Source organism: Platichthys flesus, chromosome 15 (assembly GCF_949316205.1).
Source record: "Platichthys flesus chromosome 15, fPlaFle2.1, whole genome shotgun sequence".
NCBI classification, from domain to species: domain Eukaryota; kingdom Metazoa; phylum Chordata; class Actinopteri; order Pleuronectiformes; family Pleuronectidae; genus Platichthys; species Platichthys flesus.
Window position 1 is genome coordinate 12,965,490 of NC_084959.1, and position 21,682 is coordinate 12,987,171.

The 21,682-nt window shown below is 42.6% G+C and overlaps 1 protein-coding gene across 2 annotated transcripts in view; it reads left to right on the top strand.

The window, feature by feature from the left end:
* Positions 1-20,907, top strand: part of LOC133969125 (serine/threonine-protein kinase PAK 3) — a 27,272-nt gene extending 6,365 nt beyond the window's left edge. Inside the window, exons 2-16 of one of the 2 annotated variants that reach the window (XM_062405400.1) lie at positions 9,270-9,463; positions 9,546-9,646; positions 10,813-10,966; positions 11,078-11,115; positions 14,181-14,243; positions 15,579-15,734; positions 15,812-15,986; positions 16,622-16,685; positions 17,716-17,764; positions 17,864-17,976; positions 19,164-19,281; positions 19,430-19,529; positions 19,625-19,821; positions 19,919-20,056; positions 20,722-20,907. In XM_062405400.1, the coding sequence (XP_062261384.1) occupies positions 9,292-9,463; positions 9,546-9,646; positions 10,813-10,966; positions 11,078-11,115; positions 14,181-14,243; positions 15,579-15,734; positions 15,812-15,986; positions 16,622-16,685; positions 17,716-17,764; positions 17,864-17,976; positions 19,164-19,281; positions 19,430-19,529; positions 19,625-19,821; positions 19,919-20,056; positions 20,722-20,811 (1,728 nt within the window). In that variant the 5' untranslated portion in view covers positions 9,270-9,291 and the 3' untranslated portion in view covers positions 20,812-20,907. The remainder of the gene's footprint in view (positions 1-9,269; positions 9,464-9,545; positions 9,647-10,812; positions 10,967-11,077; positions 11,116-14,180; positions 14,244-15,578; positions 15,735-15,811; positions 15,987-16,621; positions 16,686-17,715; positions 17,765-17,863; positions 17,977-19,163; positions 19,282-19,429; positions 19,530-19,624; positions 19,822-19,918; positions 20,057-20,721) is intronic. The other variant, XM_062405401.1, reaches the window with a different exon arrangement.
* Positions 20,908-21,682: the final 775 nt, after the last annotated feature.

Genomic DNA, 21,682 nt, shown 5'->3' on the forward strand with positions numbered 1-21,682 from the left:
TTATGTGACAGCTTTAGGTTTTAAGACATGAGGGGAAAGGAGAATGTGTTTTTCCTGATATGAGGCGAGCAGCACATGGGCCAGGTTCAGCAGAACTAGATATTAAATGACATAGCGAGCTCTCAGGCCTATAGGCAGCAGGGGAGTGTGTGAAAGGATGACGCCTGATAGAAAGAAGAGTGCTGGTGGATTTGAGGTCTGCGGGGAATATGAGCGTGGACCAACCTGCCTTTTCCCCTGCTTTGTTTTAAATATGAGGATTGTTATCCCACACCCTAGGAGCAGAAGGTTACTAAATAGTAGGTAAATCAACCATGGAGCTGTTGTGTGGTAAGACCCACTGAATCCTTTGACTCCCAGAGAGTAATTAGTGCGATCAACTGAAGAGAAGATAAGGCAGGTTTTTATCACTGCATGCTTTTTCAATCTCATTAGTGTTGCTGCTGATTGGCATCGCACGAGATCAGAGTGGAGTTTTCTAAAGCCAAACAAAAGATGCATCGGAGTTGTCTAATTTGAGATTAAACAAGAAGTGTATCAGGAAAGCACCTTATGTGGTTTTGAAACAGATTACAGGAAAAACAACATCTAAACTCAAGAGTTTAGGGACTTGTTTATTTTCTTTTATCTTCATATGATATGGATTTCAAGCGTTGTAACTGCTGGTTAAGCGTAATGGTCGTGTCATTTTTGTGTGATTTGCACGGGAAAAGAGCAGTGATACAATCAGAAAGTAATGATTTCAAAAACATTTCCGTAGTCCAACTTCCATTTAACATACGTTCAATGTCATATTTAATTAAGTGTTTTCTATCAGGCTGCGTGTGAATAAACAAAAAAAATTGAAAGTATTTTGACTGAGTAAAGAATTGAACTTAATGTGGGCCTAAAAAATTTACATGGAAATGTAATATGAATATTTAAATACATAAAGTCAATGTTTAAGGTACAGATATAAAAAGCTAATAAGGTGCAAAAAGTGTCACAGCTTGACTCCAACAGCTCTAACAACACTGGGTTATTGAGTTCTTGTAGAAAATCCAGGAAGGTAAGTGACTGAAGCGAAACAACATCAGACACAAACACCCGTGTGGTGGCTAATAATAGATTACTGGTTCCTGATCATGTTTATGAATTTGACTAAATTTGCGTGTTTGCTCGGGAGGCGAGAGTTCAGATCTCTGAGGAATCCAATGGGTCAGCGTGAATGGGCATTTAACATGGAAGAGCAACTATTGCATCCATTTAGGTTTGCCTTTGATATTGTGTACTCATGCTCTAGTTGGCATATTATGAACGGGTATAAACCTTTTCTACCAACACGATTAAAAGATGTCCCCCCCCCCCCACCAAGGCATGTGTATCTGCTAAAAATAGAAGTTTGGAAGAAAAACAAACAAATTGACTCAGAATAATTTTTGTTCAGTAATGAAACTCGTGATTTTCGCCGCTGTGAGGCAATTAGCAAATGATGGAGGGGAGAAGTGATTCTGCGTGTTATGAAAGGTGACAACAACTGAGTCAATACTAAGAAGCTCAGTTGTAAGCGCCATCACTATCTCATTGGGTTTATAAATCAATTTGAACCCTGTTTATTCCCAGCTGTTGCAAAGTACTTTGAAGGAATGTTTCTAGTTTTCAAATCCTGAAATTTAAAACAGCTTCTTCTGCACCCAGCAACATGTAAGTTGATGATGAACTGTCTCACCTGCCACATGTTCTCAGAAAAAGAATGTGGACTTGTCCCTGTTATGAACCAAACATTGGCAGCTGTATGCAAAGCAGAGTAACTGAGTTGAACATGAGGGGGAACAAACCAGGCTAAAGAAGGTGGAGCCTCTGTAACTGACAAAAGCTGTCATGGCAGAACTTTGTTTTACTCACTCAGTCACAGTCTCATCATATTTAGATGTTTTGGAAAGTTCTGGTTCAATTCATGCTCTCGCAACGTATAACACGTTTGTCAGTTGTCAGGATTACGCAAAACTACTCCTATTTCCATGAAATCTTGTGGAGAGGTGGGACATGACCTAAGGAGGAACTCACTACATTTGGGTGCAGATCTGGATCAGGCAGCGATTGAGGAATTATTTTAGTTTTCTTTCACATTGGGAGATTCGGTTTTATTCAACATTATCCTTGATTTCTCAAAGAATAATTCATGGTGGTTTCATGAGGGGACTGTTGGTCCTTGGTGGAGATATGACCTCTAGTTCACGGATGAAGTCACATAGATTTCTAATGCTGACGTATTGTATGTTTACTTTAAACAGTGTACAAGTGTATAAATAGCTTGTTACAGGTGTTACTATATATAATGTGTTAAAAAGTGAGTTTTAAAGGTGTTTATATGCATAATTTACAGACCGTATAATTTCAACTCTTGGCAAGAAAGAGAAATAGCTTGTTTATGGTCTTGTATAAGTCAAGGTTAATGACTGGACATAAACTCCAGTAATACAGGAGTGCGCTCATAATGAGAAAAATGTCAATATAATAGCATCAAAAAAGACACCATTGTCCTATGTTGAATAACAAAAGTTACATAAACAAAAACGACCCCCCAAAAAACTTGAAGGAGATCAGGTTGTTTCCTCGAGGAAGCTGTGGCTTGTTTGGCCACATGAGGTTTTGATCTTGTGACCATAAATTCTGCTCATGTTCCTCTCAAAGCCTTTTTTAACAGAATTGAACACCACTCCTCCTCCTCCCTCTCTCCCTCCGTTTGAAATAAAAAGGGGGATGGCATCGCATGGCATCTACACTGTGGCTCTGTGTGTTTTTATAGGCTGACCTTGACAGGCCAGCCATGTGAGAGAGGAGTGTTTATGCAGTAACACGCTGACATCCGTGTGTCGTCAGCCGTCAGGGCGTTAACATCTGGGTGAAGTGGGTTTCTGTTGTGCTTTTAAGGTTTTCTAGATTTCTGTGTGCGTGTGTGTTGTTTGTATTTTGTTTTTTCAAGTAAACTGGCATCGCTCTTCTGCCGCAGCTTTTTAAAAATACCCTGTGCAGTGGCCATTAAAACCAAGATAAATAAGACAACAATAGTAAACTGTGGTTTCGGAGTACCCCCCCCCCCCTCCTTATCCTTTGAATGTCCTCTAGCTGTCCGTCCCATCCAAGCAATCAGCATCCTTCAAAGAAGCACAGCCAAAGCTAAAGCCAAGTCAAACAGTGAGTGTGTCCTAATCAGGGGCATGAAGAGCCAGGCTTATGGAGCCCTCCCCCCGCTGCGGGGGCCATTACTGAGCCGCCATGGGCTCAAGATTAGAGTCTCTTCCTGTGTTAGACATTCAAATTCAGCATTAATGTTTGAAAGAGAGTGAAAATGCCTGCTCTCCTTGGATGGATTCATATTTCATGGGACAGAAATGTGAAAACATCCCTAGTAATATATGAGTTGAGCTGGTGTGGTGGCTTGAAGGTTTTTATGCTGTTGTCAGCACGTCAGCTCCCACCAAAGCATGCAGAAGCAGAAGGAAGTTTGAAGCTGTAAGATCTGACAAATTTGCATCTCATGGATCAGTGTTCGGAAAAAACAAATCAACAACTCATGAATGACTGCTCTCTCTTTTTCGTTCCTGCTGGGATAGAGCCTCATGTAAGACTATCCTCAGTATCAGGCAAACAGCAAGCGTAGCGTTGATTTATGATGTCGAGAGACTGGCCTATGTGTGTTTCCGAAAGAGGAGCTGCTTGTTTCAGGGACAGTGCACCCGCTGACTGACTGCTTGCCTGCCTGTCAGTCTGCACAGTAAATAGGTCAGTGTTTTATGTGAGTGAAGACTCAGAAATGTCTTGGCCTCCATGACTCTGCCATCTCTCGCTGTCTAACGGCTCGCAGGCTGTCAGGTGAAAAGCCAAATGGCCACATGGTAGAGTAGTCAGGACCAGGAGTGAAGGATTTGTTTTATTTAAAATCTGTAATACATCAAGTTATGAGATTCTTTGTGGTTCTCACACTGTTCTCCAATGGCAGTTGGTCGCTGAAATGATCATATTTACGAGCAATGCGCTACCTTCACTGTTTTATGGAAGTGTTATGGGTTGTCTGGTCCAAAGAAGGACACAAGAAGCCACGAAGTACAGCGTGAAACTACCTAGAAACCTCATGAAAATATCAATCTCCTATTCAAAGGAGTCCTAACCTCCTGCCACCTCCTCATAAATTGATGTTGCAGCCACTGATTTTTTTCTTTCCCACTATACTTGCTGCTAGACAGATAGAGACCAGATCGATGATATCCCAGTGACTGTTGTCAGGTCTTTCTTTAGTGTGTATCTATGAAAGCTGTCGGACAAACTGCGTTCAATGTGTTCAGACGATTACGCTAATGGATTAACAGAACTCAAGGCAATGTGGATACATGCATGTATATAAAGGATTGAATATTGAATGCTTTTTAATGCAGCTGAGCATCAAGCTGAAACAATTACAGTAATTGTCTTTCCCTCACTTAAGGATGTCTGGGGATATGAATAATGTTTTTTGTTGGTTTAAGACAAAAAAGAAGTGCAGAGTTCATATTGTTTTTAAGGTATGATTTACTGTGAGACACCTTATATCAACCATAGAGTGTAGATGGAAACATGACAGCTCCCCATAAGTGAAGCCAAAGTGCCTCAATTGCCCCCTGGTGGCTGGCTGCACTACAAGCGATGAACCCCACCTCCTTCATGTTATTTGTTCTTGTCAAACTGATGTTCAAGTGTTCATGTTTGAGATTGTCTTTTGATTGGCTGCTTCTACTGGTCGCTACTGTGGAGACTCTGCTCCACATGACGTCATCCGTACAAGATGGCAGCGTTTGTTTCGGGGTATTTTGGCTTCATTTCTGGATAGTAAGAGGAGGTAGAGGCGTGTCAACAATCACTCATTTTTGCAGGGGGGCAGTGTAGTCAATAGTTCAACCCAGACGACCGTAGGACATGTGGTAGACATTTCAACAACGGCGTTACTTTATGTAAAAGAGTTGGAAAGAAATGAGAGGCATCTATATGATGATACTTATCGTGGTTAGAAACCCTGTGCTGTCCTCAAGCTGATGTATTGTTTTACAACCGAGCCAATGTAAAGGATGTATGGAAGTTTGTGGGGAGTGATGATTACATCGATTGAAATGGACGTATCTCTTTTTGCAGCATGAATCAGCATAAACGCTTCAGTTTTGTTCAGTGTTATTTTGCTGATAAATTAACCTCAATCCACAACTGGTGATTCAAGTGAGCATTTATAAAGCCTTGTGAAGCCATTGAAGATAGAAGATACATTTATTGGTCCCACACACGCATGCACACACCCACGACAGGCAAATGGGGGGAAATTTGTTCTCTGCTTTTGTCCCATCTGGTGAACACAGGAGGACACACAGAGCAGTGGGCAGCCATGCACAGCGCCCAGGGAGCAGGTGTTGGGGGAGTAAGGTGCCTTGCTCCAGGAGCACTTAGACCAGGGGTGTTCAAACTACGGCCCATCTGCGGACTGCCATTTTAAATTGGCCCGCCTAAAAAAAAAAAAACTAAATATTTAGTAGCACTTAAATGGCACTTCATTATAGCACTTTGTAGTTTTCCTCTATTTTTTCCCCCCACTGCCAACAGTCCGCTCCAGGGCAGGGGGGCGTGGCGGCGTGAGTTGCCCAGACCTTCATATTTTTTTCTATATGTGGCCCTCGGGATAAAAAGTTTGGACACCCCTGACTTAGACAGTGGGGTGGGGTAGGCACTTAGACAGTGGGGAACAGATCCAGGTGTTGTCCGTCCAGGTATGTTTTTGTGTTGTCACTCCGTGGAGTCGAACCAGAGACCACCGTTGGATTCTCTGCCCTTAGTCCAACTTTCTGCCACTAGTTCACCGCATGGTGAAAACAGACAGGTCTACCCTGGTCAGTTCCACACAGAACTTCCTCCTGCATCTAGGTGGTGCAGTATAACACTAATCTCCATGACTTCCCTGTTACCGTCACAGCTTCTGTTTTTCCCCCCTCAGGTGTTATGATAGCGATGTTGTCAGCGACTACCAGTTGCTGACGCATGTCAACACTGTGACGCTCTTTTGTAGACACCCCTTTGTAAACAGAGTTCCTCCAGGTTTGGTTGTCTCTGACACGCCTGACCTCCAGCGCCAGAGAACCTGTTCGCTGCAGATGTCTGGACTAACACCAGCACCACCAGTATATCCCATAAGACCCTGGAAATACACCAGGAAAACAATCTGAAAAATGTATTAGCACATTATGACCATAAAGTGTGACTGTAGCTGTGTGGTAGCTATACAAAAATAGTGTGGGGCCCCTCCAGCTAAAATGGATTTACATATACAGTTACTTTTATTTGGTTTATTTATGAGTACCGTGAACCAGTCTGGAAGAAGTCACCTTTTTTCCTATCTGTTTTGAGATGGGTGAATTCAGTTGTTTCCCGTGGCTACAAATGATTTGATCTAAAATTACACATGGGGAGGGGGTGTTTTTGATATCGAAAGTTTTTTCTTAAGGTATCCAATCAACTGTTGATGCCACTCTCTGGCTCTGTCAGTGTATAACTTATTTTTACTTAGAACTGAAAATCTGATAACGAAGGACATCATCGTTCGGGCTGCTGAATAACAAACAACATCCTGCAGTTATTTTGAATAGTTAATCTCGATTAAAAGACCTCAGAGTTGAATACGCCAGCTAAGTGACAATTAATCCTTCTTAATATCATTGTATGAAAGCAGAAGGGATCAAAACAGTCCAATTAATAAAAAACCACAAGATAATGTTGATCATCTTTTTTTTTAAATCTCAGGCCAATGTTTGATCTTCAAGACTTTTTCCACAAATTAAGAATTGTCAATTATTTTGTCGTCTGGTTCGTATGAATATAGCATAAAAAAAGCCTGTTGACACATTTTAATTTGTATTTAATGGGAAGAAAAACTGTCAGATTATGATTAGAAGAGACACTGCTCAGTTGTTCTTGAGACGAGATCGACTTTGTCTGGTTTGATGTGCAAATAAACTTGTATTTATAGTAGATACGATGAATTCAGCATTTCAGAGTCAGAATCAGATCAGAAAGGATTTTATTGCCAAGTAGGTTTACACCTACCTGGAATTTTCTTTGGTAACAATATCAAAATTATTATTATCAGTATTGTATAGCTCTAGGTCTGTGTGTACACGTGCTTGGGCTGAGGATGAACGTGAATATGGACCATATGTATCTCTTTTCTTTCCAGCCTATAATAATTAGCTATTGATGTAGGAGACAGGCGGTGATTCAGAGGTGAAGCTTTAAATATGTAATTTTTTTCCTCAGGAGGCTAGGTTAATATATTGTCAAATACTTGTTTGTCAATATTAAAGAACTGTTCATTTATATAGATTTTTTTATATATTGTCACTGTTTTCCTCGATAAGACTTCTATCATTTCCCCCAAAAAAGCCTTTGGTACAATTCTTCAACATTTCCCAATGTGGCGTCGCTGAGGAGATGAGAAAAAAAGAATTTAATAATTTAAAGAAGGTAATCAAAATATCCACCAGTTCTGTTAACAATTATGTTATTTTGTGTCAGCACAGAATTTTTTGCTTCTCCTTTATTGATATTTAAAGCCATAAAGCCGCCGCAGAATTGTAAATACGAAAATGATGCCTTCTGAGACACTCTTAGTAACCGCTCTGTTTGCTCCGGTCACTCAAGTTCATGAGGAAGTGACACATGACTGAGAAATAAAGAGGAAAAGTGTTTATATTAAGATTTGAGGAAGCTGAGGGGAAAGCCCGGACGTCTTGTGTAATAAAGCTGTTGCTGTCGACACAACCGATTTAATCAGGGCATCAAGTTACATCTTTCTGCTTAAATCAAATTCCATCTTTCAAAACCAGTTCCTTTGGTTTACTAACAAAGAGTAGGGTGTAACCAACCAGAGTTGGTCTTGTGCACGCTGCGATGGTTATGTGAAATTGTAAGGGCCTCTGTGAAGGCACATGTGTAATATGTCAGAGGCAGTGCGCACCGTGTGAGGAAGGCTCTTTGTTTGCTAATGTAGGTCTGCACTAAAGGGGGCGGCCGGGATGGCCCGCTTTCTGGGACGGTCGTGCTGCACATCACATGATGGGCTTGGCCTCGGGGGTGAGGCAGTGAAGGAGTCCTAAGATGTTGGTGGGACAGGGAGATAGAGGACGAGAGGATGAGTGATGGGAATATTTACTCTTGCCAGTTTCTTTTAGAATAAATTCCTGGTAACTGTGATTTTTTGCAGCTCAACAGTCCCACTGGACATCGGATCCCACTTCTGCTCTATACCGCCTCCATCCAAATAACAAGGGAAACACTAGATCAAGTCTTTTGCATCGTAATCGTCAATTCAGGGTTAGGTGTCTCAGACCTGCAGATAGGGTTGCTGTTGCAGGATTGCTCAATGCTACAATGCAAAAATAGGCCAAAGCTCTGAAACTCTTACTAGGAATTTTTGGCAAGTGTTATATCTGTCTGAATATGACCTCCACCTTACTCTAGTGCTACTGCTTTAGAAACCAGCAACAGAGAAAATGATATTCCTTATGTGTTTATCACTTGTCTTTGGCCAAAATGTTCCACTTTAATCAAATGGCAGATGTTTAATAAATAAACAGCAATAGATCTACCAGTTCTCTCTTCAATTATCTATTATTTAACCCAATATATCTTTGTGTTTTGGACTGTTTGATTTTGAATTTGAAAACTTTACACTGGGCTTTCTAACAGGTTATAGATTATCTGATAGTTGCAGAGCTTGCATCTGACCTTGTTAATAACACATTTTAAAACTACAATGGTAGGAAGTAGAGTGCATACTTCCGCCAACGCCTAGCAGTCTCCTTATGAAACCACATTTAAATGTCCTAAATGTGGATTTTAAATTGGTTTTTAATTTACGCCAAATTACGTTCACTCATTAGTATCAGTCCCCTAAATAAACCAGATTTCTGAGAAATCCGAGAAGATGTTGAAACACGCCCTATCTCACAATGAACAGGTCAATCTGAGGAGGGCTGTTTTAGACAGGGTAAAAAGGTGCTGTTTTAAATTATCCTTGTGGTATTTTGACCAAAATATGTTACAGACATTTCATTAAGACCCCAAGGAACCATATCAACCGTGTCCCCTTTAAGTTATTTGGGTTTGGTCCACTGAAAGGAATTTTTTAACTGTTCCTCACCTGTTGACATCCTTACTGATCTATGATCAGACTCCACTAACTCTAACTCCTTCATCTCTCTCTTCCTCCCTCACAGGACATTGTGAGTGCCACTAAAGATGTCTGATAGTGTTGATATTGAAGAGAAACCACCAGCCCCCCCCTTGAGAATGAACAGTAGTTCCCGAGACTCTTCCTTGTTGAATCACGCCTCTAAACCGCTTCCAATGGCTCCTGAAGAGAAAAACAAGAAGGTCCGCCTGCGCTCCATCTTCCCCGGGGGAGACAAGAGTGAGTATCCCCTCTCTGGCTCTAAACATTGAAAAATCTAAATAAACCAGCCTGTAATCAGGTGTTTGTTCTTCTCCTGCAGCAAACAAGAAGAAGGAGAAGGAGCGTCCTGAGATATCCCTCCCCTCGGACTTTGAACACACCATCCATGTCGGCTTTGATGCTGTAACGGGAGAATTCACAGTGAGTATCTCTCTCACCTGACGACCAGACGTATAAACAGCAAGTGATTCTAAAATCCTCCTCCCGTGGCAGAGATCCAGGCACATATTCTAAAATAACAACTCCCTGAAGTGATGGAGTCCACTGATGTGTTTCCCCTCACCTAACGTTTGGTAATAAAGTCACTTGAATGAACATCATGCTATCACCTCTATCAGGTGAAATCTGAATTGAAATCCTTATTCTCTGTAAAGGTTTACAGTTGATGTTTTATTCCAGCCAAAGCCTGAAAAGAGCAATTCCATAACACAGTATTTCCCTTTTCTTATATTTTCTCAGTTTTACAGCGTTTTCATCAAATGTAGTGAATTAACAGACCTGTTCTAATGTCTTTATGTTGCTTTTATGATTGGTACCTCCCCCAACAGCTTGCTAATCTAACCAGGTTTACTGCAGCATATTAGGAAGAAATAATTCAAGCATCAGCATCTGTTTGACTCAGTTCACTGCAATATCTTTACCTTTTAATGTTTTTAATCTCAGGCCCCACTCAGTGATATTGTATTACACACATTACGTTCTGTTCTAAAGGGGATTTTATTGCAGGTGTATTATACTGTAAGTGTTCATGATATTCTTTTCCACACTTTGTTTATGGTAGTCAGTTTCCCTCAGGAGATTGTAATGCTGATGTCAGATTAAACAATGGAAACATACTCACATATTCATGAACAGCTAATTCAATTTGTCAGTAAAAAAAACAGAACCCCCCCGGAAAGATCTGACATGGTTTTACAAAAACCAGGACTGTCAGGTATTAAAGCAGTAAAGTCTTGTCTTCTTCATTTCTCCTTTAATCCAACCTTACCCTAATGAATAATTTGTATTCAAATAGTTTTGACTTCCAAATGAACAACCCTCAGTTCATGGTATCACTTACAAGTACTTCCTTTTCACAAATAGAGCCCTATTACCACAGTCTGGTTAAACCAGTTCTGTGGTTTACTGGGTAGAAACTATAAATTACTCTTTGCTCCTTGATCCCACTCAAAGTAGCATCTCTCTAAACACCACTGCTTGTGCAGAACAGTGGACTTACTTTTTCAGTCTTCAAGTGTAACAATAAAGGACACAACTTTCCTTTTTTAACTCAAACCTAAACATCGGACCTCCGTCTGTTTGCTCAGGGTATCCCGGAGCAGTGGGCGCGGCTCCTACAGACCTCCAACATCACCAAGCTGGAGCAGAAGAAGAATCCACAGGCCGTGCTGGACGTCCTGAAGTTCTACGACTCCAAAGAGACCGTCAACAACCAGAAATACATGAGCTTCACCTCCGGAGGTGAGCAAAACCAAAACGCTGATAACCATAACACAAAAAGGTTCAAAACACACATGTGAACGATATTTTTAGTGTGCCATCTACAGTGATGTTTTTTCTCTATTGTTACAGACAAGTCGGCACAAGGGTACATAGCCGCAAACACTCTGGTGAGTTGTTTTTTTAACCTAAACTTACTTTGGTTAGTGTCGCTTGGCTTGACAAAGTATTCGCCTGTTAATATGACACAATTACTATTGAATGCTTAATTTTTAAAAGAATTGTGATGTTGTTAATTAAGAATGCCGCTCTTGGTTGGAGGCGGCTCCTCGGCCTGCTTTATGAGTGTTCTTATCTCTGCGCTACAGATCTTCTCCTCTCTAGAGTGTCGGGTTATTACAGTAGAAAAAACTTTACAATTGGAAATCAATCCAGTCTCTGGTTCTAAACCATTCACCATCTCTGCTTTAATTCGTTCCTTTTGAAAAAACCTCATCGTATGGAGGGTATTTTATTTCTTTATGATTTATACAACAGTGTAATAATGTAACAGGTAAGTTACAGCATTATGTGGCTTTATATCATCATCTCAATCCGCGACTACACCGCCCCCGGCTGCACCTCAGTAAATCTCTCTCAGTTTATGCTCAACAACTGTGTCGGGATAGACTGTGACCCCTTCGAGCACATTCATTTCACACAGACTTCTCCCTCTAATTGGCAAAATGTTTGTGTTCCCCTCCGGAGCCGCCCCGCTCCGACTACGCACCGCAGTGCCCTCGCTCCTGCACACGCGCCAATCAGTTTTGCCGCTCGTGCACGGAGACGGTGACTTCTGCGGGAGCTTGCCGTGGCTCATTGTTTGCTTTTCCAATCCACTTAACCAGATTTTTGGAAATGCCAATAGACAGGCTTCACTGGAGGCTCAACTGCATCTAGAAGGGACTCCCACTGTGTTGACCTCATTCCTGGCCTCGACCAGAGTAATCTATGCTTTCAATGCCTCGGCCTGTGCACGCTCGGCCGGGTGAAGAAGTGGAAATCCAAGTCTGTTCAGTGAGATTTGCCGCCCAGGGCAAACTATACTGGGAGCACTTCACGCAGGGCTATCGCGTGAAAGAGCTCTTTGCCAGTGAAGGGCGAGCGGGTGTGGCGTCCAGTCTGAAGGGTTGTGCGAGCCCAGTGAGGGCTTTCGAGAGCATCTCAGCCTCGGACTGTCACACTGGTCCACGACTGCAGAGGTGACTCAGCTTTTGGCCGCAGTGCCGCAGATAGTCGACGAAGATTTGGCCACGCCGTCTGAGACCAGCAGAGCCACAGGACAGGTGCCAATAATTTTGTAAGCAAGTTTTCTAGAAACTGCAACAGTCACCCGTCCCGAGCTGCTACCTCGTGCTCTCTGTCAGATTGTATCATACACCAGCTCCTGCCAACCTGTAATACAGGCACATGATTGAGATCTGGTGTTTTAATTTCTAACATTCTCCTCTGTACTCATCACGTCCAGCCCTCGTCTATCCTGCAGCTATCCAGTCATCAGAGATAGGGAAAAATAATGCCCATAATGCATCAGCACGATGGAGTAAAAGACAGCTATCTGCTGGCTATTTTGTTAGATATGTCTGGAAGATTTTCGCCAGTCGTCCCTAACCCACGTTCTAGGTGGACCTAGTGCCTCAGCTTGACCTCAGCTCAGCGTGCACCTGTAACAGAGAACAGTGGCGGTAGAGAAGACATGCTGTGGTTGCATCTTAAGCCCAACAACTGAAAAAACACCATTTGAATGTCAGATTAAAGGACAGCAGTAAGAAAACGTAACTTGCTGGGTCTGATTGTCCCTCATAAGGAAACGGTTACGCACAATGCAGGTAAATGTCGCGACACAAAGTTCACCAAAGTCAAATTCCCCGGGAGGCCAGACTGCTACACTCACGTATGTGTGACCGTGAAGTCACATGCTAAGTCCTGTTCCTCTACAGAAAAGATTCACTCCGGAGATTTACATTTTCTAGCCGGAAACACTTTTGATTTTATCATCAACAGAAATGAAGATAAAGTGATAAAAAAAAGAGCAACACATTCTTAAGAGTGTTTTCAGATCTGTTCTGTTGCCTCTCTTTAACTGACTGGTGACTCAGTGTTAGTTCTTCTCGTCTGATATCACATGTGTGGAGCTTTTCACTGTTAAACCATCAGTTAAGTTACTATGTTTGAAACAGGAGGTTCTGGATATATATATCATTTCAGTGTTTGTCAGACCCACAGCACTCGTCTGTCAACTAACAAACACAGATCAAGTGTTCACATAACTACGCTCGCAACCTCCTGTCTGTTGTTGAAATTACGGCTCAGCTTCACAAAAAGCCTAAAATCCAGCGGAGTTGGTGCATGGATGCCGCAATGTTCAGAAACGTATCAAGCTTATTTGTTGTCTGTGTTTACAGACTACAAATGCTCCTCAGTATATACAGGAAAATATGATTTTTTTGCAATGTCTTAATATTGTTGTGAATATCAAGTCAGGACTAAGGTCTTTGTCCTGTAATATGATTTTTCTTTTCAAATATTTGATAATTTAGTGAGATCTTAAAGTCTATTAGCTTCGACGATATCAATACTAAGACTTACTTATTCCGTCCAAATCAATAATACATGCAAATGCACAAACACATCAGGCATGTTGTAGGTACAACTTTTCTTAACATGCCTGATTTCTTTCATCAAGATATCATCATGTTAAAGAAAGTATAAACAAAACTTGCAAACTGGATGTAAGTTAAAACCAACATGGACCAACCACAATACGGAGGAGCAGAAGATTCAACCAACATTTCAAAACATCTGTCTTTGTGTTGTCATGCTGTGTATTCTATGAACATTCTGGACAATAATTAACAAGGTCTAAAAACAACTACTTCAATTAGAATTAAGGTACAGATGTGACTTTTCCATAAAGGTGGACTACACCAACACTTTTTGGAAGAAATTTCACAACGAAGAGGAAACAAGGGGTGTGCAAGGACAGTCCTCAGGTGGCCTGATCCGTCTCTGTCCTGCCCTCTCCCCGTGCTCTGTGTCAGGAGGACGATTTTGGGACGTGATGTCCATCCCTCAGTTGTAGCAGACAACTGTCCTCCCCTCTCCCCCCCTCTCTCCCCATGAAGTCCCCTTACTCAAAAACACTGTGTGGGTTTTGTTTTGAGTAAATCCTCCCATTTTCAACCTTCACATTCAGAACCGGCTGCTGTCATCTGGGCCTCCTGTCAGCCTTAGAACCTGCAGCGCATTATTTGACAAGGTAACTCCTCCACATTACTTTCCACATGATGTATCTCTACATTGGCTTTTAAAGAAAAATTTCCACCATTTGATCTCCTAATTTTCTGCCAAAAAACGAATACCTGACTTTCGACGCATCCTCACTCTCCATCTTGAGATTCCATGGGGGTTGGGATTAGATCGGTTTTTGATGACAAATGTATTTATTATCTATCTCACTTCTTCTTTTTTTTGGGACTGGACTGTGTCTGAACTGGAGGGGGGAGGGGCGCATGTCCCAGAGGGTTTTGATTACTGTCCAGCTGCATGTATGAGCTCATACTCCTCACATATTAACCCACATGACCAATAATGTGCCTTTAACTTCATCACCATCGTAGACGTTATCGCATGGCTCGGATCAAATAAAAAAAAAAAGAAAAGCGGAAAAATGCTAGCTCTGCTTCCAGTTAGCCAGATTCTCCTTTCTGCACTGCAGTCTTGGCTCAGCCCTCCCGGAGCAGGTCAGAGGCCCAGCATGTCTGACTGGGACTTTTCCTTCAACCAGACCCTCTCCCTTTAATCACTAGAACTAAGCTGCACTGATTCACGTATGCATGACGAAAATGGAAATGGTTGAAAAACGTTTCCATTCCATAAGAGGAAGTCGATCCAAGGCTGACAGAGTTTTGGAGGTGATACTGGCTGAGCGACTAGGCTTAATAAACATGTCTGAGGAGTATTAGTCATGCTTATTAAAATGTATCTTCCAAAACGAGAGGATGTGGACAGTTCATGGCCATACTGCACACGACTGCAATGTTGCGGCATGTTGTTTCTTTTCTCCTATGGCGCAGTTAAATCAGAACAGTTTGTTCCGAAGTAGAAACTCATCGCCAACATTGGTTCGCGGCCCACCTGACCCGACCCCTCAGCTTAAAACAGATAAACTGCACTGAATGGCACCTCACCCCTTGAGTCCCTTTACCTCTCACCTGACCCATAATGCTTTCCTCCATTATTAACTGTTCAAGCTGTTTTATCTTTCCCAAAATGTCAGATGCTCTGTTCCAGTGTAGGATATCACGATAAATGTTGACCACATGCTCCTTTTTTTTACTTATATGTTTATGAGTTTGGTGAATAATCTGAATCTGTTCTACTGTATGAATGATATGGTCTAAATATCTATTAGTCGTTATTATTAGAGAGACAAAGTCCTCTTTAACCTCAACTGGCCAGAACTCAAACTCTGTACATGGCTGGTCTGGGGTTTTCAGGCTCTTTACTGTGGTTACAACTCATGACAGAGAATTCTATTCCAGGGTGCTACGTGGCACATGTATCCAGACTAACTTCCATGTCCTCTCCCCAGGGTGCCAAAACATCATCGTCAGAGCCCCCGATCGCTCCACCTGTATCCGAAGAGGAGGATGAGGAAGAGGAAGAAGAAGAGGAGGAGGAGGAGGAGGAAGACGACGAGGACGAATTGCCCCCCGTCATTGCACCTCGGCCCGAGCACACCAAATCTGTGAGTTTCTACGCCACGGTGGTTGAGATCCTTCTCCTTTCCATCTGCCTTTCTATGACACTGTTCCCCTCTTGCAGATCTACACGCGCTCCGTCGTGGACCCACCAAAGCCTCCCACCCCTGTGAAAGAAGTGGTTACTCCACCGGAGTCACAGGTCCAGCCGGACAACACGTCCAACACAATGTACCGCAACACTGACCGCCAGAGGAAGAAGTCCAAAATGACAGACGAGGAGATTCTGGAGAGACTCAGTACGTGCCTTTAGAGCCACACGTGATTTAATGCTAATCTACAGAGTCAAGATGAGATGTTAATGATTCATTTAATTGTTAAGTTATATTTTCACTACATTTGATCTTTGTAGATGATGGAGAAACCCTAAATCCTCTCCTTTACATGTGTTTCTAAAAACAATCAAATATATAGATACTTAGTTAGAAATCGATCATAATAATATGTTATAAATGCCCCCAAACAATCCTGGAGACATGACCTTGTTGTCCCATGTGTATCTATGCATGATTTCTGGCTGTGTGTGGGTCAGTGTCGCATAGAAGACAGGCTGGATATTTAGTTTCCAGTGACTTTTTTCCACATTTTACCTCCAGTGCACCTAATCTGTGTATTCATAGGAAATATGCATAAGACAATACAAGGACACATTTTTCCTATACTGTGGCCTTCACAAGAGTGCTCCTCTCTGTTATGCAATTTAAGCACGTATTACCAGCATCAAGTAGAGCTGCATGTACTTAGAGCAGCTGCACCAAACGGACTGAAGTAGAAAGGCAGAAATGGTTCTGCAGGGATGTTCTCTGTGTGTCTGTGTGAAGGCTGTCATGACACAAGCTCAAACATGGCGCTCTGTGTTTTCTCTCCGACTCAGGGAGTATTGTGAGCGTGGGGGATCCCAAGAAGAAGTACACACGCTTCGAGAAAATAGGACAGGGGTAAGTCCGTCCGTCCGTCCGCACGTGCACATCAGCTGCAGTTTGTGAAATAGAGCGATTTCCGTGGCAGTCACTCTCTCACCGGGGGAGACGCAGCTCCAGTGACCACTTCAGAGCGCCAGAGAGAGGGTTAGGTTCACTGGGAGAAAAATAAGAAGGGGGGAAATGAGAAGTGTTTCCTGAAATGGCCAAGGGGCAGATTAGCTCCGCCATCCCTCTCTCTCTCTCTCTCTCTCTCTCTCTCTCTCTCTCTCTCTCTCTCTCTCTCTCTCTCTCTCTCTCTCTCTCTCTCTCTCTCCCTTTCTTGTCTTTCTTCTTTTTCCTTAAGGATGACACTTTTCTATCACTCTCCCTGTTCACTACATCTCCACAGAAAACACCTGTGTGGCTCTTATCTGTTTTATCATGCACTGTGCTTCCACATCTGACATCAGGAAGCTCCTTTCTCGAACAGTAGATAACTGTCTATTTACTCTCCACTGCGTTATCTATTAGAACCAGGAACTGCTCTTCATTATTCATAGCCTCTGAAAGTAGACATGTGCTGCTGAGAGTAAGAGAAAGAGGAACGACTATTGAACAAAGCTTTTTCAGTATCGTGAAGTTACATTTCCAAATAAGGGCAGAACGGCTGCATACCAATCCTTTGAGCTTAGCTATTAGACACCGTGAAGTCTTTGTGGATCCAGTATCTGTGCTCATCACAGGTGAGTTTAGTTTTCATGGTGACATGAGCACATACAGTTGCTAATGACGTCATTACCACTTCATTTTAGCCAGTGATATTAAGTATCAAAAGAATAAAAACTAAAAACTAAAATCTAACCTAGCGTAAAGCAGGTTATGATAGGCCAGTATGTCTGTGGTCTAAGTAGCAACTATTAAACATTGGACCTATAATGGAAAACAACCTTGTAAAATAATTTTGCAAAAGTTTGAACACACTTCTCTATGATTATCAATGTCTATGAGTCATTTGAAAAGTAATTGAAAGGCCTTTCATTGACGTGAGTTTGATCTTTTCTTGCAGAGCATCCGGCACTGTGTACACTGCCATCGACATAGCAACAGGCCAAGAGGTAGAGCATCCTCATACTGTGTGTTATTTCTTTTCTCCTCACTAAGCCATCGGGCTTTCACTGGTTCTGAGCTACAGATCCCCTGTGTTGTTTCCTCAGGTGGCCATTAAGCAGATGAACCTGCAGCAGCAGCCCAAGAAAGAGCTGATCATCAATGAGATCCTGGTGATGAGGGAAAACAAGAACACCAATATAGTGAACTATTTGGACAGGTCAGTTTACGCTCTGTATGAACCTGTATAAACTCATCGAGTGACGTGTTTTTCCAGACAACGCTCCGAAGCCTTAAGATATTCAGTTTCCTTTCATATGTGTATAGTGGAGAGCAAAGAAGCAGATTGCGCTATTTGATAAACAGCAAATTCCAAAGTTGTTGTTCATTGAATTTTCTCGTCCTTCATCTCTGCCAAAGAGGTTACGCTTCACCTCTGTCCGCTTGTTTGTAACAAGATTACACATAAATACCATGATACTTGGTGGAAGGATGCGGTAAAGGTCATTTTCTAGAGATAGAACGTTTTTCTGCATTTCACCATTTTTTCAAAGAATCTGGCATATGTATGGGTCTGATGCAAGTGTGTGGAATTGCAGCGTTATTGAATTAGAGGGAACCCGTTGTCAGAATTGAGTTTAACAGATGATCTTGTTACTGCAGATATATCACTAACGTCCTTAGGTCCCGTAAAAGGCGCTATATAATTGCAAGCCATTTTTAATATTATTATTATGATCTAATATGAGAAATACAAGGCACCATCCAAAGAGTTCATACCATTCAAACAGGACACCAGGAGGAATATGAGACCGTTTTCTAATTGTTAAAGGTTCTAACACGTCTCACACTGTTGAACATATATGATCTGCAGTCAGAGGCTGAACGAGGTCAGTGCACATTGGAACAACAATGACATTGAGGATCCCTCTGAGCCCGTCTCTCTTTTCTTCCTCATCTCCTTCCTCCTTCTCTCTTTCGATGGTAGACAGCCTTCATCATAAAGGCACATTACTGCCACCTGCTGTCTAAATCTCAAATAAGAGTGACACTACACAAGCATCCAGTTTTCTTTTGGAATTTTTAGCACGAGGTCCCCTTTAATTTCATTAAAACTGCCTTGCTGCTTTTTCCATCTTGCAGTAACATGCTTGATTAGATTCTGTTGTCGTAATTGACTCTGCACCATTACACACAGTGCAACTCAAACTGTTCAGATGTGTGTGTTGTACTTATTTTTGGGGAAGTTGTGTTGGTATTGTACTATTGATAATTTGCTATGGAGTGATGACACTTTATTCACGTTATTGAAGAAACTACTTTACTAAATACATGCTTCACTAGTTCAGAACCATGAATTTCAAATGTTTCCCCGTATTTTTCTTTCTTTCTCTCTGCACTGCTCAGTTACTTGGTAGGAGATGAGCTCTGGGTGGTGATGGAGTATTTGGCCGGTGGCTCTTTGACAGATGTAGTGACGGAGACCTGCATGGACGAGGGCCAGATCGCTGCTGTCTGCAGAGAGGTAAGACGCCAAGTTTAGACATCCGCAATACTGCAACAGAAAGAGACAGTTCAAGAGTGTGCTTAGTATAGGGTTGCTTGTGTGTGTGGGTGTTATTAAGACATCATTTGTATATTTCATTTTCTTTCCCCCTTTTTTCCCTATGCAGTGTCTTCAAGCTCTGGACTTCCTTCACTCCAACCAGGTGATCCACAGAGATATAAAAAGTGACAACATCCTCCTGGGGATGGACGGATCCGTCAAGCTTAGTAAGTCCTTACTTTTATGACATTAGATCTAAATTGGTGAAAAGCACAATCGACGTAAGATGCAAGATTGAATAACTCAATGTCTCCCTCTGCAGCCGACTTTGGGTTCTGTGCCCAGATCACACCAGAGCAGAACAAGCGCAGCACGATGGTGGGAACGCCCTACTGGATGGCACCGGAGGTGGTGACTCGGAAGGCTTACGGGCCAAAAGTGGATATCTGGTCCCTGGGTATCATGGCGATAGAGATGGTGGAGGGGGAGCCGCCCTATCTGAACGAGAATCCACTTAGGGTAAAACTCAAATTGCAGCCACAGCACAGGACCTATGATGTAGTGGACATAAAATATCCAGATTTTGATTGTCTTTTTGCCCTCATCCATCGCCCAGGCGCTGTACCTGATAGCTACCAACGGGACCCCAGAGCTGCAGAACCCAGAGAGGCTGTCGTCTGTGTTCAGAGATTTCCTCAACCGCAGTCTGGAGATGGATGTGGACCGCAGAGGCTCTGCCAAGGAGCTCCTACAGGTGAAACTGAGACTCATGCACCTACGCAAACTTTTTCCAGAGTTGATATCTAATGAATCGACTCGTACTGTACCATGTGGGGGATGTGGCATGAACCAGGTAGTATTATATTTAAAACTAAATACTGATCAGAAGAAAATGCACAAACACTTAAGGTGTTGGCTTGTAACAAAACCTGATGCTCATCGTAATGATGTAATTATTATTTATTTTTATCTAAAACTCGTTGGAGTACAGTTCAAAGTAGAAGATCTTGTTCACTTCACTTTCATAATCAACTAGCAGAAGGAAACGTATGGTGGCCCATAAATGTCAAACACAACAACCAGTCAAAAACACAACAGCAAATAAGAAAACAACCACAAATGAAAAGACACAATGGTATTTAAATGTAAAAGAAAAGGAAAAAAAAGGTTGGAGATGATGGCAAAACATGTTTTGTGATTACTTCTTTTTTCCGCTGTATTTTGCATATCAGGGCCACTCTAACCCTAACTAAACCTTATCCAAATCTTACCTAATACAGTCTCTGTCAACATAAGTTATAAAATGTGGGACTAATAAATGCATCTTATGCATCTTATCTCATCTTATCAAATGCAAATATTTGTAAATCTGGATCTCTGTTTGGCTCCACACCTACATACCCTTTCTATCATCCACAGCATTCCTTCCTCAAGCTGGCGAAGCCTCTCTCCAGCCTGACGCCTCTGATTGTAGCTGCGAAGGAAGCCATAAAGAACAGCAGTCGCTAGGGGCGTGGCCTCTGTCCGCACCCAAGGCTGGAGCCCCGTCTGTGTTGTGTCCGTTCATGGGGGCAGGGGCCTGGGTGTGTGGGTGGTGGTGGGTGACCCGATAGCGATGGCACAAGGATGGGTTGGGTGGGAGGGTGGGGGGGTGGGGGGGATGGGGTTACGTGACTTACAGTGACAGCACAAGGACAAAAGAACCCCAGGCCTCATGTGTAGGACGGACATCTGGCCTTGCAGCCTCTCGGCCCATGCTGCTGAAAAAAGACCTTGACTCTTCGTTTTCTTTTCCAGCACTCTGTACATGTAGAGCAGTCCATCACAAGTGCGCGTGTGTGTGCGTGTGTGTGTGTGTGTGTGTGTGAGCGTGTGCACATCTCTTTGTGTCATTTGTCTTGTTTGGGAGGCAGTTGCTCCCCAAACCCCCCAAGATAGGGGTGGAAACAAACTGAAAAGAAAGTTTGCTTAGTTTCAAGAAGAAACTTCAGGAGTTAAGAGGAGAAACTGGGAACTCTGAAGGGCACTTGATTCTCTCCTGGGCCGACTGGCTTCTCTCTCTTCTAGTCCCTCCATGGAGCACGATCAGGCCACCCCTGCAACGACCAGCTGATACAAGAGAGCGACTCTGGACCCAACCTTTGCCTGCATGACCACAGCTCTGTGCAGAAACACTGTTACTCCTCTGCAAATTGTCACATCTCAACATGGTGGCTTTGTGTGTGCGTGTGTGTGTGTGTGTGTGTGTGTGTGTGTGTGTGTGTGTGTGTGTGTAGGGGTGCAGCTACAGGGGAAAAAACTCATGAATTATTCACAAGACCTATGCCAGCTTTAAACATCCTCCAGTAATCTGCTTTCGTGTCAGTGAAGAGATACAGGT